The sequence below is a fragment of the Castor canadensis genome, chromosome 13 (genome assembly GCF_047511655.1).
Source record: "Castor canadensis chromosome 13, mCasCan1.hap1v2, whole genome shotgun sequence".
In the NCBI taxonomy this organism is placed as follows: Eukaryota; Metazoa; Chordata; class Mammalia; order Rodentia; family Castoridae; genus Castor; species Castor canadensis.
Genome location: NC_133398.1, coordinates 73,872,024 through 73,890,642, shown reverse-complemented (window position 1 = coordinate 73,890,642; position 18,619 = coordinate 73,872,024). Strand labels below are relative to the sequence as shown.

At 37.8% G+C, this 18,619-nt stretch overlaps 1 protein-coding gene across 5 annotated transcripts in view; it reads left to right on the top strand.

Moving 5' to 3' along the window:
* The window catches only part of Cemip2 (cell migration inducing hyaluronidase 2), a 79,102-nt gene that overhangs the window by 49,161 nt on the left and 11,322 nt on the right, over positions 1–18,619 (top strand). For all 5 annotated transcript variants that reach the window (XM_074052036.1, XM_074052035.1, XM_020180674.2 and 2 more), the window contains 7 exons: positions 929–964; positions 2,043–2,198; positions 5,464–5,641; positions 8,234–8,449; positions 12,797–13,005; positions 13,961–14,143; positions 17,501–17,720. In XM_074052036.1, coding sequence (XP_073908137.1) covers positions 929–964; positions 2,043–2,198; positions 5,464–5,641; positions 8,234–8,449; positions 12,797–13,005; positions 13,961–14,143; positions 17,501–17,720 — 1,198 coding nt within the window. The remainder of the gene's footprint in view (positions 1–928; positions 965–2,042; positions 2,199–5,463; positions 5,642–8,233; positions 8,450–12,796; positions 13,006–13,960; positions 14,144–17,500; positions 17,721–18,619) is intronic.

The following is an 18,619-nucleotide window of genomic DNA, read 5'->3' as shown; positions in this document are numbered from 1 at the left end:
ATGTTTGGAACTGTCTCATTCTGGTGCTTTTATTGGAAGTGAACTTGTCTAGTGAAATGAGAGTTTTTGATGAGACTGAATAGAAACTGGGAATTTAACTTTAAATACCACACACGATCTATGTCAGAGAGCTAAATAAAGATTTTGAAACTACCTGGATTTTTTTTCTTCCTCTTGGAAACTCCTTGAAGTTTTGCTAATTTTCTTGCACTGCCATTCAAAACAAAAGTTGTATAATTCCACCTTAGGAAGTCTGTTGACTTGTGTCTTACCATGACTTGAGGCAGGAAGCATCTCACTTCAATTTTTTTTCCACTTGTATGATTTTAAGAGAAACTTGACACATGTTGAGCTGTGATTTGGTGTTTAGCAGTCCAGAAGAAAGGCTTAGACTTTTTTTCTGGTACTGCTCATTAGCTTTGTGGCATTTCACCATTATCTGTGACTTTTATCATCCAGAAAACTGATGCTGTGTTGAATCTATAGAAGTGGTGTAGGTATCTTTTGGAGAAGTTTTGAAGTGAATAGCATGATCTAATTGTTTCTTTAAAAAAATTATAAAAAATAATGATTTTTAACTAGCACGTATGTGCTGGATTCTGTATACTGCACTGTTCCGAGTACTTGAAACTATTTAGGACATATAATGCTTTCCAGAATCCCATGAGGAAGATTATATTACTGTGTCGAGTTATAAAGGAGAAAGCTGAAGGAATAACTTACCCAAAGTCATACAGCTAATAATTGGGACAGTCAGGATTTGAACAGCTACCTTTGCTGTGGAGTCTGTGCTTTAGTTACCATGAAGTTGTACTTTTGTGTGTTTGGAAAGAGTAAACACTGGGATTTCATACTCTTATATTAAGAGAGAATTATCTTTTATATGATGTGATGATTAAAATGTTTCTCATTATCTTTTGTCTTACAGATTTGCAGATAATGGAATAGGATTGACCTTTGCTAGGTTTGTAATGACTTAAAAATATTTGATTATTTTAAAGCTATAAGGTAAAACTACCCTTGCTTTTTTTTTTTTGGCGGGGGGAGGGTGCGTAACCCACTAGAATGTTTAATACTTTATTAGTGTTAAAAAATTAGCATCCTGAAGCCAGTGGTTCATGCCTGCAATCCTATCTACTTGGGAGGCTGAGATGGGGAGGATTGTGGTTTGGGGGATTTGGAACCAAAAGTTCATAAGACCCCCCTATCTTAACCAATAGATTGGCAGGGTGGGGCACGCCTTTTATCCCAGCAATGGGAGGAAGTGTAAATCAGAAAGATCTCAGTCAAGGCCAGCACTTTTTGCTTGGGCAAAAAGTGAGACCCTAGCTCCAAAATAATCAGAACAAAAATGGCTGGAAGTATGGTTCAAATGGTAGTGTCTGCCTAGCAAGCCTGAAGTCCTGACTGAGTTCAAACTCCAGTTACCAACCCCCCCACATTAGCATCCTTGATACCATTAGGGGTCCGAAACCATGTTTTTATTGACTGAATTCATACCAAAGTACTAGGTTAATTTAGCTGGAATTCCATAGAAGGGTAGACCTATTGTAAACTTTGCTTAGAAGAAGACACTTGAGTTTTAGATTAACGTTCTTAAAAACTAAGGGTTAAAAGACAGTCATAGGGAGAAGATTCAAGACAAACTCTTCTTAGATTATCAATGATCTTTAAGAACTACTCTTCTCATATTTTTATCTGAATAATAATCATTCTAAGGGCTATGTTAAATGTGCTTGTCATTTAATTGCTCGTTCTGGGACGTTCATTAGCATTTGCAATATTATTGCTGAAACTAATCAGCTATTGCTCCTAAATTAAGTTTTGTATGTTCACATATATTTTACAAGGTGTTTATTAATTTGTAAGATGTATTTTCACAATTTAAATGCAATTTCTGAGGACTTGATACTGTATATTAGAAAAAGGCAGTGGGTTTTAAAGTTTGTTGGATTTTTTTTCAATTGTAGCTTGCCATCTTTGGGGAAGTAAATTTAAATTTCCTAAAGAAGTGCGTCTAATGACCATCTTCATTTTAACAGTGATGGAAGCTTCCCGAGTGATGAAGGTTCTAGCCAGGAAGTGTCGGAGTCTCTCTTTGTTGGAGAGAGCAGGAATTTTGGCTCTCAGGGTGGTCAGAACAAGTATGTAGGCATTGGAGGACTAGACCAAAAGCCTCGGACGTTACCTAGGAACAAGTAAGTGTTACTCTGGCACTAGAATATTAAACTTAAGAAATTAAAGGAAAACCTAACTTCCATGGAAGTTTCTATAATAATCCTGGATAGATTGACTCCTATTGTGATTCTTTTCCTATCTGACTACTACAACTATTATTATGTGTATTATCCTCATGGAACTTTGGAGCATTAATAGTTAACCATTCCATTGATTTCATCCTCAGTTTTATAACAAAGAAGCTGTTCTTACTTCTTATTCCGTAAGTAAGACCTTTATTATATAAACTGGTATTTTTTTGTTTTGTTTTGTTTTCTTTTCTTTTTTTCTTTCTTGAGACATAGAAAGTTGCCAAACCATAAACTATGACATTAGGTCAGTTTTCCCTCAATTCGTGATGTTGGTTTTCAGAAATAGCCACTGGAAAAAGGAAATTACCTACTGAAAAGAGTTCTAGAAAATGAGAGTTGATTGGTGCCAAAGCTGACGGGGCTGTGCCATTGGCAGGGTTTTAGATGGTGGAGGAGGTGGGGAAGGCTTTCAGCATGGTTTTTTTAATCAACAAAATCAGAGTCCTTAAAACAGGACTTATGGAACATTCAAACCTGTTGAAATCACCAAGTTAGAAAGGAGAATAATAAAGGGGATGAACTAATTCAGGGCATAATACATATGTATATATAAGGAAATGTCACAGTGAAACTCCCTGTATTACCATCGTAAAAAAACAAAACTGTCTTTTTGTTTTTAAAAAAACAAAACAAAATAATAAAGGAAGGTAATGCAGGTCCTGTCTGGGGGTTGAGCAGGGGGGAGGGCATAAGGAAAGAGTGAAGGAGGGCAAATATGTCAAAAGTACTGTGTTTTCATGTATGAAAATGGAACAGTGAGACCTGTTGAAACTTTCTAAGAAAGGAGGAAGAGGGGTTAAAGGAGAAAGATGGAGGGAGTGAATCTAATACAATATGCTGTAAGCGATTTTGTAAATTTCACAATGTATCCCTGGTACAACTATAATGCTAATAAATAAAAAGTAAAAAAAAAAAAAAGAAAACCAGGACTTATACTAGAAAGATCCTTCAGAAATTTTAGGGAGGTGTTAATTCATCAGTTCATACCTCAGTTGGAAGACTCAGTTTGGAGTTGTCCTCATTTTATATATGAGAAAAACCAAACCATGTTCTAAGACCTCACTTCTGAGCCTATGCCACAATTTATTGAGAATCAGCTCCTTAAGGGATGCCCTTTCTGGACTGTGGGCTGGGATGAAGCAGACTGTTAGTGTTACTGGTTTCTGGCAGAAGGTTACATAGCTTGGCTTCTTTGCCCCTGTGTTTGGCATTGCAGAATATTGAGCATCAGTGTACACTGCTACCTCTGGTTAGAACTCCAGCTAGACCATAGAAGCCACTGGGAAAAGAACCTCATGAATTTTTTCTTTCTTTTTAATTTTTTTTTGCATTTTGGGGAGGGCCTCATGTATACAAGGCAAGTGCTTTAACGCTGAGGTATGCCCCAGCTCTACTTCAAGAACTTTGGATAGCTGACATTTATTAAATGCTTATCAGGCCGTGTTCCAAGTATTTTATATTCATTTAATCTTCACAAAGCACAATAAGATACATACTGCCATCCTTCTGTTTAACAATCCAGTTAGTTTAGGTTAAATGCTGTGCTCTTCACAGTTATACTTAGTTTTTTCTCCTAATGGTGTAGGTTTTCAAAAAGAAAAAGCTAGGCCAAAAATGGCAGCACAGGCTTATAATCCCAGCACTTGGGAGGCAGAGGAAAGAAGCCCTCCAGATTGAGTCCAACTTGGGCTATGTACTAAAACCCTATCTTTTCAGACCCCCTTTCCCCCAAAAAAAGAAGCTGTACAGGTTGTAGCATGGGCTGCAGTATGAGGATGGCCAATTCAATTCTATTCTTTTTATTTTATATTGACTTCAAGTTTTATTTCAAAATGCTTATTGTTTCTTCATTAAGGAAGGTTTTCCAGTAATTTTTTTCACTGATTAATGAACCTAGTCTTATTCTACTATATCTTTGCAATTTTTTTTCATGAGGGCGAAACATTTTGATCTATGCATTATTTTGTTTTATTTTTTTGGCAGTACTGGAGTTTGAACTCAGGGCTTTGCACTTGTGAGGCAAACTTGAGCCATGCCTCCAGTTAAACTTTTTTGATTTGTATGTTTAGAAACATATCATAATGCATAGATTTTTCAACCAGGCAATTTGGTTTTTTTTTTTTGCTAATTTATATGCTTCTATTGTAAAACACTGCTAAGTTGCAAACTAAGTAGCTGCTATAGAAATCCTCTGCAATATCATTAAAAAATTAATAGGTGAAGAAACCTAGGAAATTCAGAATATTACAGGATTTATACGTAACTCTGATTAGTAATTTATGATGGCTAAGAAGAAAGGAAAATGAATATAGTGAAATTCTCAATCTAGCTAGCACTTGTGACAGAGTGAGTCTTGAGGACTGCTTTAATGCTTGTAAGTGTGTCATTTCACCTTTTTACTGTCCTTTAGTGCATCTATGGCTGAAAAGGAAGGTTTATTTATTTATTTTTTTTCTTTTGGTGGTACTGGGGTTTGAACTCAGGGCCTCATGCTTGCTAGGCAGGTGCTCTGTAGAGAGGATATTCTTTCTGCTTATACACAGATTTGCCTTTTGTTCTCTGGGCTAGAGATTTTGGAACTAAAACTCAAGTAAATGAGTTACTGAGTAAAACATTTATTTTTAGTTTTGGCAGTGCTGGGATAGAACCCAGGGCCTTGTGCGTCCTAGGCAATTGCTCTACAACTAAGCTACAACCCCGACCTCAAATAAAGCATCTTAACTGAATTGATTTTAAAAAGCTAAAGCTATCTTTTTAGAGAGGATTCTGTTCTATCCAAAAGAGCATCTCATTGGCTGAGTGGCTCAAGTGGCAGAGCGCCTTCCTAGCAAGCATGAGTCCCTGAATTCAAGATCATGTACCATCAGAAAAAAAAAACAAAACAGAAAACCATCTATTTCTCCACTCAATCTATTGTATTACAATGACTTACTGTCTCCCTAGTACCAATTCTCTGAATTCTATCTTTTTTTAAAAAAATTTGCCTTTCACACTACAGTGTATGTTTCCTTCCATCTGGAATCTTGTCTTGGTGACCAATGTTTCCTGGAATTTTGCTTACTGCTTACCTGGATATTTAGCAGTGTTTATAAAAAAGTAAATGCTATTAAGGAGACAGACACATAGCATTAAACAAAATCATGTATTTTAACAGGACATTCCCGATTAGAGGCTTTCAAATTTATGATGGACCCATTCATCTCACCAGAAGCACTTTCAAAAAATATGTGCCCACTCCTGAAAGGTACAGCAGTGCGATTGGCTTCCTCATGAAGAATTCCTGGCAGATGACCCCCAGGAACAATGTTTCCCTTGTGAAGTTTGGCCCACATGTGAGTGTGTTCTTATGACTCCTACGCAATGGTTATGGTGGGAGGAGGAGGGATATAGCATGTTTACAAAGGCAAAAGCCCAAAGGATTAGCACTGTCTGTGATGGATGAGAAAAACATACAATAGCTATTCCCAAACCCATGCCCTCTGTTCCATTGGGTTCAAAGGTGAAGTCCCCTGTGATTTGGGCTGTTTTTGACATTCAAGTGTTGTCTTGAGCAGGAAAATAACTTAAAAGAATGATACAGGGACACTGATCAGGCTCACAGGAACAAGAGGACATAGGGTTTTGGGAAGTTCAGTATAGTAAGCGGGGAAGGTAGCTCCATCTCCACTAAGAGATTTGGTTCCTTCCTGGTATTTTGTCTGAAGTTGTTCTTGGGTGATAAGGAGTTGTGAATGAAGAGGAATGCTGGGGTAGTGTGATAGAAAATGAGTTCTGACGTAAACTGTTGGATGGTTTTTATGAAGAAGACTTAAAATTATTGTTTGCAGTACAGCAAACCAAAGTAGGTTTCCTAGCAGTTTAACCATTACCTTCTTTACCCATAATACAGAAGACAATCTGATTAGCAGCCTGTACTTTTTCCATCTTGCCAGTTCTGTGCTGGCAGTGGCATGAGAGAGAGAGAGAGAGACCCTCCCCCACCACAGGCTTTCTAGCTCACTCGTATCTTCATACAAACTTGGTGGTTACCCAGTTTAAAATAGAGCTTTATATAGGTTTATTAAAGTTGATATCATGTTTTCTCGAACAGCTAATGTATGGAACCAAGGCACAGGTACAAATTAGGATGCCAGCTTGGTTACTCATTCTCTTTCAGGCCACATGGCACCAAGGGAGGGGTAGGGCTGGATTAGTAGATGGCTTCCCATCTAAATAAATTGGACAGGATTTTGTTATTTTTCTTTTTTGAGGAGCTTAGGATAGAACTCAGGGCCTTGCATGTCCTAGGTACATGCAACATCAGCTACATCCCTAGACCTGTAGGACTGAGTTAGACCACCTCTCCAGGGTGATCTTACTCCTTCCACAAGGACCTCCCATTGTCCTCTGGGCATAGGGTTTAGGGACCACTGACATGGGCATACTGAGAAGCAGTTTGGTAAATGCTGCATTTGTTGTTTGAGTCCTAATGTTACAACTGCATGAGGGAATCCATACTGCTTTAAGTCCAGTGGTTTATCCAGCCTGAAGTTTTCTATGGTGATGAGGCTGTGGGAATAGTTTGTAATGGGAACGCTATGCCAAATTTGTTCTACCTAAAAAGGTAGGAAATATGCCCCCAACTTTTGTAGATTTAGCTACAAGGGAAAAGAAAACAGTAGAACTGAGAACCTAGAGCCACTTGGCTCTAAGCATCACAGCTTTCATGGAGTGGATTAACATTTAGATGTTCTGTTGATTGACACATGTCCCTGAGTAATGAGTACATAGAAGCATTTTGGAGCTGTGTCTATGGTGGCCTATTTCCACTAGTAAGAAATAGCTAAAAAGTAAACAGTATCACCTACAGTCTTTTCCATAGCTGGGTATAATGTGTTTTCTAAAGGCTTTATTTTACTTTTTATTTGTTTATATATTTATTTGCATTGCTGGGGATTGAACCCAGGGTCTTGCACATGCTAGGCAAGCATTCTGCCACGAAGCTAACCCCTAGTTCTTAGTGAAGGCTTTAAATTCAATTAAAATATTTTTATTAGCATAAATTAATTGTATAAAGGGGTTTCATTGTGATATTTACAACATGCATATAATGTGTCTTGATCAAATTCACACCATCGATATTACTCTTTCTTAACCTAACATTTCCTCTCCCCCTCCTTTTAAACAATTTTTGGTGGGTGTCATTGTGCTATTTTCATACATACATATACATATATATAAAAATAAAATATACTTCTACAATATTCACTCGTCTGTCACCCTCTTCCTTTCCCCATCTTTCATGCACTAGTCCCCGCCCCCACACACAGCTCCCCTTTATAAACAGCAACATACTTTTCAGCAAATTCTAGTGATTTCAGCAGTAATCAGTCATACTAAGCCAACATTGACATCGTGTATCAGTTTTGAACTGTACTTATTTTTTGGCGGGAGTCATATGAACAGGCAATCAAAACGTTTGGAGTGGAATAAAGTAATGAGCTCTATACGTCTAAAGATTTTTATTTAATTGAGGCATAATTTACATACAAGGAAATGTTCAGATCTTATGTGTACAGTTTATAATTTTTAAACATACATGAGCACAGTTTGCCTTTCCCCACCTATTCTGTTTTCTCTTACCATAGATTAGTTTTGTCAGAATAAAATAAAAAAAAATTATTTTTTAAGTGAAATATAAAGAAAAATAAAGATGAGACTTAACATTTGCCAATTGAGCTTCATAAGGTTTTAGAAATTTTTTCCCAAACATGTCCTTAATTGAGTAGAAAACTCTGATTGACTGGGCACCATAGTTGACAACAATGAATTGATATAACTGTAAAGTAGTTGTGATGGGTGTGTGATTGAGTTCTTAGAGGGAATGTTGACTAAGTTGGTAGTAGCCTTCATTTTGTGATATCCTTGGTTTTTACCACTATTAGGTCTCTCTGAATGTATTCTTTGGAAAGCCTGGTCCCTGGTTTGAAGATTGTGAGTTGGACGGTGATAAGAATGCCATATTCCATGATGTTGATGGCTCTGTGACAGGATACAAGGACTCTTATGTGGGAAGGATGGACAACTACCTTATCCGGCATCCAAACTGTGTCAACATTACCAGGTGGAATGCAGTGGTCTGCAGTGGGACCTATGCCCAGGTAGGCCCAGCAGGCAGCCTGATACCTGAGCCCCTACAGCTTTACTTCTATGAAGAGGACTCTTTATCTTCTCAGGGTGATGGGTGCTTTCCTAAACATGATTTTTCTTTAAAAAAAAAAAAAAAAAAAGGAAAGAAATTGAGAATTTTACTGAAAACTCTTCCCCCAAACCAATTTAACAGGTGAAAAAGTGAGTCACAGAGTGGGGATATGATCTTCCCTTGGTTAAATTTGGCTTGGATGTAGTTGGAATCAAAACCCACATTTCTTAATTCCTGTATTTTCTTGCCACAGTGCACCTGTGTCCACTTAGAGGGAGTTTTGTCCTTTGCTTTCAAGATCATTATGTCTATTTCATTAGAGAATATGACTTCCCAGACAGAGTTTCAGTAGGTCATATGGAAACTGAGGTGTTCTCAGGGAGGGATTTGGGAACTGGAAATGAGTAGACTTGTAAGGAATCCAAGGAAATTCTGATTATATTATGATATAATGTCTGTGAAGATATGAAGAATGGTGTAGACTTGGAAACACCTCTTTGAAATCATTGAGATAGTGTGCATTTCAACCAGATGCCCAGAATAAAAGGCTAATTTGCAAGGTAGTTTGTATAGGTAAGAGCACAGACTCTGGAGCCAGACTGCCTGGATTTGAATCCTAGTTTTGTTATTTTCCTAAAATGTGAGTTGAACAAGTTAAAAGTACTCTGAGCCCGAGTATATTAAGGATAAATGATAGTTCTTCTCCTCTGAGGCTGTTGTGATGACAGAATGCATTCATACAATGCATTTATCTTGTGGCCTGGCACATGATAAAGTGCTTACTGCTATTTGAGAGGCAGGGATCTACGTCCCAAAGATTTGATAGTGAGATTTGGGTGGATGGAATTGATTACAGAATGGAGATGTCAATTGCCCAGAATTTTGAAGGGGCAGGTTTTTTCCCCCACATTTTAGTTAGCAAAAGTAGGATTTAAGAAGAGACTGTTAAACTTGGGCATGATGGTACATGCCTGTAATCTCAGCACTCAGGAGTCTAAGATAGGAGTTCAAGACCCTGTCCCATCTTCATGAGGAAGAACAGTGCTGTGATCAGTCCCATCCATTGATCTCTGCTTATTTAGCCCATCAAGCATGTGTTTGTGCGCCCTGCTTGTTATTTCTCTGAGCCCCTGAGTTTGATCATGTGGTTTTTACTCCTTTGGCCTTATTTAGTTGGTATATTTTAGAGCAGAATTCTTCATTACTCTTCTGACTTAAATCATAACTGTTAAAAAGAATGATACTCTTAAACTAAAAAACTTTTGACAACTTTCTCTTGAGGAATGTGCACTCCCTCTTGAGTGTTTGCTTTCAACCTATGATAAGACTACCTCCCAATTCATTGCTTTGTCACATCCCCAAATTCTTCCTCTGATGGGGACAAGAACCTAGAAATACTGGGTGGAGGACTTAGTTTGGTCTCTCTAACTCGAGACTTCCCCAGGCATCACATACCAGCAAGATCATTGGTGAGCCGTCCAGAAAGTTTCAAGGAATGGGGATCATTGGCACATCTACCACACTAGGGAGAAATTGACATTCGTAGAGAATTGTTCACTGGCCAAAGGCCACAGTTTCTAGGTGTTAAGACAAGATCACAAGAGCTTGGTTCCAGAGTTCACCTTCTCCAAAATCATGCCATCCCCTCTTCAGATGTCAGCTGGGGTCTCCCTGTCACAATATATTAAATTGCCCCAAATGCAACTTGATGTTCAAACAAATGAACAAAAAATCTAAAAACTTTGAAGATGTTCAGATTCTTATCTATAGACAAGAAGGGGCTTAAGAGATATTAACTTGATAGTATTTCTTATTTATGTTAATAATGGGGCATTAGCTTCTTTGTTGTGGATTTCACATTCCTGTGAACAACAACAACAACAAAAAAACCAACTAATATGTGACGAAGTCCTGGGGGGACAAGGAGGGGATAAAGAATTAATATAATAAAGAAGAAAAGAAAGTGGTTTAAAATATGATTTTTCCCCCCGCTTATTTTATTCTTAATTGGAATTGTCCCCTCATCAAATTAAGATTACCCTTCAATACATAGATTCTATAGATGTTCTAGAATTAAAACTGAAACAAAAAACCAAATTAAAAAGCCTTTAGTCTTATTGTAGCTGAGGTTTTCATTAAATTTCTTGCTATTTTTGAGTGTGTGTACCTGTCTGTTGTCTGTCTTAACAATGGTAGATGTTCACTAATGAAACTTCTGTATATTTTTAAATTATTATAAATCTATCTGTAAAGTATATCATTATGATACCTCATACTTCCAGAAATTATAATCACTAATTATAATTGTTATGCATATATTTTTATTCAACATTTTCTCTAAATTACTTAGTCCATTGGATTTCTAATGTTATTTGAGATGTGAACCTAATCTTTCTACCTTACAAAGCAGAGTAGTAATTTTATTTTATTTGTAGATGAAGAAAGGAATGATTTAATACTTCCCATGAAACAGAGGGATGGTGAACCACAGGTCAGAAATTGAGTATTTAGAATTTGGGCTAGAAGCCCAAATCTGGTTTCATTTACTGTTACTTAGAAATAATGCAGTATACGTTTGAGGGCAAATGGTGGAAGCAACTGGTTCTCAAGATCAAGTAGTGACTTGAGGGACAAAGGTGCTCTGGAAGAGAATGAAGGTTCCATGTACTACCTCTCCTTGGGCAGGGGTGGGGGGAGGGGCCATATTTGTCAATCTCTCTTTCTCTGATACATACTCACACACACATGCATTAAATATATGTTAAATGTTAATACTTAAGAAAATAATATGTAATACATTAAATGTGTGTTAAATGAAGACAACCAGAAGTCTTAAAAAGTATGTTCCCTATCTCCAGTTTAAATTTTTAATTGGTGTCAAACATGAATGAAGTTTAAGACTTTCTGACTCCAAGAGCATCATTCTGAGTGAGGTTAGCCTGGCCCAAAAGACCAAAAATCATATGTTCTCCCTCATATGCAGACATTAGATCAAGGGCAAACACAACAAGGTGATTGGACTTTGATCACAAGATAAAAGCGAGAGCACACAAGGGAGATAGGAGGATAGGTAAGACACTTAAAAAACTAGATAGCATTTGTTGCCCTTAACGCGGAGAAACTAATGCAGATACCTTAAAAGCAACTGAGGCCAATAGGAGAAGGGCAACAGGAACTAGAGAAAAGGTTAGATCAAAAAGAATGAACCTAGAAGGTAACACACATGCACAGGAAATCAATGTGAGTCAACTCCCTGTATAGCTATCCTTATCTCAACCAGCAAAAACCCTTGTTCCTTCCTATTATTGCTTATACTCTCTCTCCAACAAAATTAGAGATAAGGGCAAAATAGTTTCTGCTGGGTATCGAGGGGGTTGGGGGGAGAGGGAGGGGTGGGGTGGGGGTGGGGTGGGTGGTAAGGGAGGGGGTGGGGGGAGGGGGGAGAAATGACCCAAGCATTGTATGCACATATGAATAAAAAAAAAATTAAAAAAAAAGACTTTCTGACTCTAAGAACATTATTGAGGAGCCAATATGAATAATATTATAGAAACAATCAGAAAAATCCAGAAGTATTATGGATTAAATGTCAATATTCTGCAAATATTTTAATTCTAGAGAGTTTAATTACTGGGTACTTACTTGTCTTAGGAAATTGTTCTGAGGTCAGTTTTGGAGGATGCATTTGTGGATGGTTTTGCTTTGACATGGAATGTGGCTCAAATGCCACTGGAATAAATTCAGGACTTTCAAGTTTGTTTCAGTTTAATATGTTTTTCCAGTTGCTGGAGGGTGCTTTATAACTTTTTTTTTGAATGGGTAAAAAATGACTTCTTGGGCTAATGTAGGTCATGGAAAATTGAAAGCCAAAGCTCTAAGATATATAAATTTTCCAATCTTTTGGTTTAGAGGAAAGTCTCTTAGATTTGACTACAGGGATATCCATTTTCACATTAGTTGCCTATTATTATTTTTTTGTATGTGTGTTCTTCAGATTGAGGGATTTCTTTGACAAGCTCTGTAAGCCACAGAAGTTTTATATTCTGATGAATGCACTGGCCTGTGGTGGTGGAATTGATGATGAAGATCCTGGCTAGCAGAATGAAGGGTCTGTTTTTGCCATGTCTGCTTTAAGCAGGCTGCATCGTTAAGTATAGCTTAGGATGTAGTAGGCTGCTGCTCATTTAGTCTGGCACAGATCACGGAATCTCTTTTCAAAGTAGAGACTCTTGACTTTCTACTGGAAAAGTTTGTTTAGCTAATTAAACTTTTATTCTCCTTTAATTCTGATTTTATTTTTTTTAAGATCTATGTACAGACATGGAGTACTCCGAATCTTAGTATGACCATCACTCGAGATGAATATCCATTCCACCCTATGGTACTTCGGGGAATTAACCAGAGGGCTACATTTCCACAGTACCAACCTGTTGTCATGCTGGAGAAGGGCTATACCATCCACTGGAATGGGCCAGCGCCACGGACTACTTTTCTATACCTTGTAAACTTCAACAAGTATGTTTCTATTACTGTTAGTTCAAACAGTTGAGTAAGTAGTGACTCAGTGGAGAAAAAGGATAACATATCTCCTTCCTAGCAGGAATGCCAGTTTCATGTTCCTCTTGTGAGGAGGCTATATTATTCTGTGTTGATGGAACTAAGAGATTATGCAAATTGAGCCTGTCATTTGTAAAAGCATTGCTTTTTTCTCTATGGCCAAAGTATTCTGTTTAGAAAGTTATTCAGCCATAGAGTTTTTGTTTTTTAAAGGAATTTTTTATTCATTTGTTTCTTATTTATTTTGTGCTGGGAGTACATTGTGGCTTACAAAAGTTTTTACAATTTATTAAATATATCATACTTGAATTCATCCCCTCCACCATTCTCCTTTATCCTTCCTTCCCCCATTCCTGGAATAATTTCATCAGCTCTCATTTTTCCATTTACATACATGTGCACACAGTATTTTCATTATATTCACCCTCCCACACACTGTCCCCACTTCCTTCCCCCTTCACCTAGTCCCCCCACCCCAGCAGGACTTGTTTTTTTCCCTGTGGTGCCTGAGGTCAAATGCAGGACCTCATGCATGCCAGGCAAGCACTCCGCCACTGAGCTACACCCCAGACCAAACAGTAGCTTTTAATACAGTCTGCTGAATACTTTGATTTCCTGTAGCTGGGCTGGGAAGAAGTTTTATAGAGCTTTCCAAATGACCATCTGATAAATTAAAAGATTTTTGAGGTCCTGTTTAGACTTGACAGAAGAAAGTGGTATAACTGATTAGTAGTATCTGCTGAGAGCAAGAGGTGGAAGAGGGAAGAGGAGTGCCCGACGCATTTCCCAATCCTGCCTTAGAGCATTGTGCTGACTAAGGAGGAGGAAATGATGGTTGAAATTTATATGTGCAGCAGTACTCAAAATATTAGCTCCAGTGTGAATTAATTATTTTGTTGTCTGCTCTTTGAAGGAATGACTGGATTCGAGTTGGCCTCTGCTATCCCTCAAACACAAGCTTTCAGGTGACCTTTGGCTTTTTGCAGCGGCAGAATGGCTCGTTATCCAGAATTGAAGAGTATGAGCCTGTGGATTCAATGGAAGAACTGCAAAGGCAGCAGTCCCAGAGGAAATTCTATTTTGACTCCAGCACAGGGTAATTCAGTGGAATCAGGGAATGAGAATTAATGTGTTTTTCTTTAATGGTGAAATTACCAGTTCTTCAGTGCAGCTAAGAATAGGCTGTGATGTGATTGCTGTTTGGAAAAGCAGCTGATGTGGGTACTTCTCTGTACATCACTATTAGGGGGTTAGCAGAGAGCTAGAATGACTCGTAATTACAGTTGGCAGTAGGAATCGAGTGAAGATGTTTGCTGTTTACCTATTAAGGCAATTTAGAGAGTAAAATTATCCTTGTCAAGAATAACCAGTAGGCCCACTTGAAAATGAAAATAATTTGTTTCTTTTTTCATAATAGCTCTGAAGATAGCTATTTATACATAGTTCATATTTCAGTGAAAGCTCATTTTTCTCCTCCTACTGACTTAAGGTTGTCTCTCATGTTGACCTTGAGTTTTCAAAAATCACTGTATAACTGTGGCATATTTGCTTTCAACTTTCTCTAGCCTGCATCTTTCCACTTTTTAATTCTAATCCTGTTCTCCTGGGGACCTGTTGGCTTTGTCTGCTTTTATCCAGTTGTAGTCTCTCAGCCGTGGGTAGGCGCCATCTCCTGTATTATTCCACCAAGTAGCATGCTCCTTTAGTCTCCATCCTTAGCTGACATTCCCACTGTATACCATTGTCTAGGTACTTTAAAGATACTCATTTCTTATGCAGATTCACAGTCCATTGAAGGATGTGGCATGCAAAAGCAAGTAATTAGGGAGTGAAAGGTGTAACTACTGTAAGATGTGTAGAGGGAAATTAAACTGCCTTTGCAGGTAACTCAGCTCAGCCTAGAGTAATGTCTTGAGAAGGAGACACTGGAGCTAACATTTAAGGGGAAATTGGGAGATGGAAAAAGATGAATAAGGGGTCAGAGGCAGAAGGAAAGTGTGTACAAATGCATGGAGGCATGGGAGAACATGGCATAGCATGTTTGGGAAAAGTTCAGAGTGGGAAGAATGGGGACAAGATTGATTAGAGGGAGGAAGTTGGAGTTCATTCATTAAGTGCCTGGTTAGCCTTTGAATAACATGCAGCTCATCTGCCATCTGGGTCCCACAGCAGCCAGGATAAAAGGTTTAAAAATTTCCACTGATCATTTCTGATTTTCGATGTCTCATTAGACTTAAACAATTTACCTGGACATTTATTCTGTAGATAGATAATAGGACTTCCACATTACCAGTTGACTTTTCACAAAAATAAATGGAATACCCAAATTTGTGAAGACAGTTTGGTGACCACGAATTAATGATTAACTGTGTATGAAGATGGGAAATACTTTCTGATCTGGCTCTTTCAAGACTCCCTCCACCTCTGATATTCAAATTCTATTCAATTTATTTTGATTATCTTAATTATGTATCAAAAGGTACATGCCCAATCAGGTCCCTTTTATTCCTTAAGTGTATATGCTAAAATTACTGGATGTTGGGACAATGGCTATATATGTTTTTTTACCATTTGGAATTACAACTTTGCATTGCTCATTGGCCTCATATTAAAATGTGAATTCCTTTAAAAATTAATTGAACAAAGTAGTGGCTTTCATTATGACATAAAATGTGACTTTTTGGTTTCTGGTCATCAATCACTTCATAAAATGAAGTCCTTTAGAACCTTGACTTCCTATGGTTTAGAAAGCCTAAGTTTGTAGATGTTGGAATATTGCCTGGAAATTAGATTGTTATTTTTCCCATTTATCTTGGCAGTAGGAAGATAATTCAGACTGTTCCTTTAGTCTGATTTTGGCCCAGTTATAGATGGGTGGACCCCAAGCCCATATGTACTTTTGGAAAATATCACATGAATTGATTTGATTGTCTTGGCCTTAGTCAAACAAGTTAGAATTGCTTTTTATCATTCCAATTTTGTGCCTTAAGCCAAAATGATTTATGAACAATAACAACAACAACAAAAAACCCAGAACAACACACATTAATTTATTAAATCCTGAACTCAACTCCAGTATATAGTTTTATAAGGAGTTTTTGAGCCAAGCCAAATTCCATCCTCTCAAATTACCTACCGAAGTAATTTAAACCAGAAATCAACTTTGATATCTTCCAGAATGACTGAATCCAGGTATCAAAATATTTTCTAAAGCAGTACTGAGTTTGACTTAAGACCCTAGTAGGATAAAGGACGAAGGAGAAAGTTTTACTAGTTTGGTTTTTTTTTTTATTTATTTTTTATTATCTTATTATTGCTGTACTGGGGGTATATTGTGACATTTACAAAAGTTCTTACACTATATCTTCCTCCCTCCCACCTTCCCTCCTTCCCCCTCCCTCACTTCCTTCCTTCCTTCCTTCCTTCCTTGTTTTAGAACACAATTACAATTTACTTTAAACATTTCTTTTTTTTTTATTGTTTTATTATTCATATGTCCATACAATGCTTGGGTCATTTCTCCCCCCTGCCCCCACCCCCTCCCTTACCACCCACTCCGCCCCCTCCCTCTTCCCCCCACCCCCTCAATGTCCAGCAGAAACTATTTTGCCCTTATCTCTAATTTTGTTGGAGAGAGAGTATAAGCAATAATAGGAAGGAACAAGGGTTTTTGCTGGTTGAGATAAGGATAGCTATACAGGGAGTTGACTCACATTGATTTCCTGTGCGTGGGTGTTACCTTCTAGGTTCATTCTTTTTGATCTAACCTTTTCTCTAGTTCCTGGTCCCCTTCTCCTATTGGCCTCAGTTGCTTTTAAGGTATCTGCATTAGTTTCTCTGCATTAAGGGCAACAAATGCTAGCTAATTTTTTAGGTGTCTTACCTATCCTCACCCGTCCCTTGTGTGCTCTCGCTTTTATCATGTGCTCAAAGTCCAATCCCATTGTTGTGTTTGCCCTTGATCTAATGTCTGCATATGAGGGAGAACATAGGATTTTTGGTCTTTTGGGCCAGGCTAACCTCACTCAGAATGATGTTCTCCAATTCCATCCATTTACCGGCAAATGATAACATTTCGTTCTTCTTCATGGCTGCATAAAATTCCTTTGTGTATAGATACCACATTTTCTTAATCCATTCGTCAGTAGTGGGGCATCTTGGCTGTTTCCATAACTTGGCTATTGTGAATAGCGCTACAATAAACATGGTGTGCAGGTGCCTCTAGAGTAACCTGTGTCACAGTCTTTTGGGTATATCCCCAAGAGTGGTATTGCTGGATCATATGGTAGATCAATGTTTAGCTTTTTAAGTAATTTTTTTTTGTGATTTATTTTTACTTTAAGGGAAAGTTATTTTGTGGAGGAATATCCCTTTGGCTATGAATCTATTTAAGGAATTTTATGTCTTTGAGAGGAAGTCTAACAGCAAATGGGTTGGTTTCTATTTTGTGCAGGTTACTGTTTTTGTATCTCAAAGCCAAAAGCCCCAGGGATGGCCACAGTTACTGTTCCTCTCAGGGATGTGAAAGAGTCAAGATCCAGGCAGCAACAGACTCAAAAGACATCAGTAACTGCATGGCCAGAGCATATCCGCAGTATTACAGAAAGCCATCAGCGGTCAAGCGCATGCCATCCATGGTCACTGGACTCTGTCAAGGCTGTGGCACCCGCCAGGTAAACGGGAGAGGAGGGGACCACAGCCTGAGAGGGAAGTCAAGGGATTTCTTTGCCATAGGAACATTTTTCTTTGAAAATCTGTATCGCCAATTTGTAAACACTTGATGGCATCTCCTGAATTGGCCAATTCTAGAATGTAATGCTCCTAAGAATTGAAATTTATAACAAAAGAACTTTTCTCCTGTGAAACATAGGCTTACCCTGATAGGCTCTGGATTTTGTACGGTTTGAAATTAGAAGTTGCTATCTTATCAGTTTTTTCTTTACCTGATTTGTGATCTGTTACAGTATTGCTACCAGGTTTCTGTGTCAAAAAGTGTCAAAAAGTGACATTTAAAATGCTTTTTTTTTTGCTAGCACTGTGAAATTTCTTTTAAAAAATGTAGCTCATGTGAAAATTGCTTCCTTTTTTTTTTTAAAGTGGAAAGTCAGTATTTTGAAGCATGTGATATTTTTATTTACTTATAATTAAAAGTACAGACTGACTTTGACTAGAAGTAAAAATGCCTCTCTTGATACAATCTTAAATATATCCTAATGGATCTTCAAAAAATATGGCCAGCAGATGGAATTTCAAAGGAAGATGGATCATATCTAATTGAAAAAGAAATAGAGATAATAATGCCTTAATTCATATTTACTCTTCACAGAAACAAATACTGGGATAAGGAAAGTGGTTCTTAAAGTGTGGCCCTGGAGCAGCATCCCTTGTGAACTTGTGAGAAATAGAAATTCTTGGGCCCTGCCCCAGTCCTACTAAGTCAGCAGCTCAGCTGGGCAGCAATCTGCTGTAACAATACTACAGCTGATGCTGATGCTCTTCTCATTTGAATTCTACTGAGGAGTTTTACAAAATTGCCACAAAAATGCATACTGACTGTTAATATGGAGAAAAA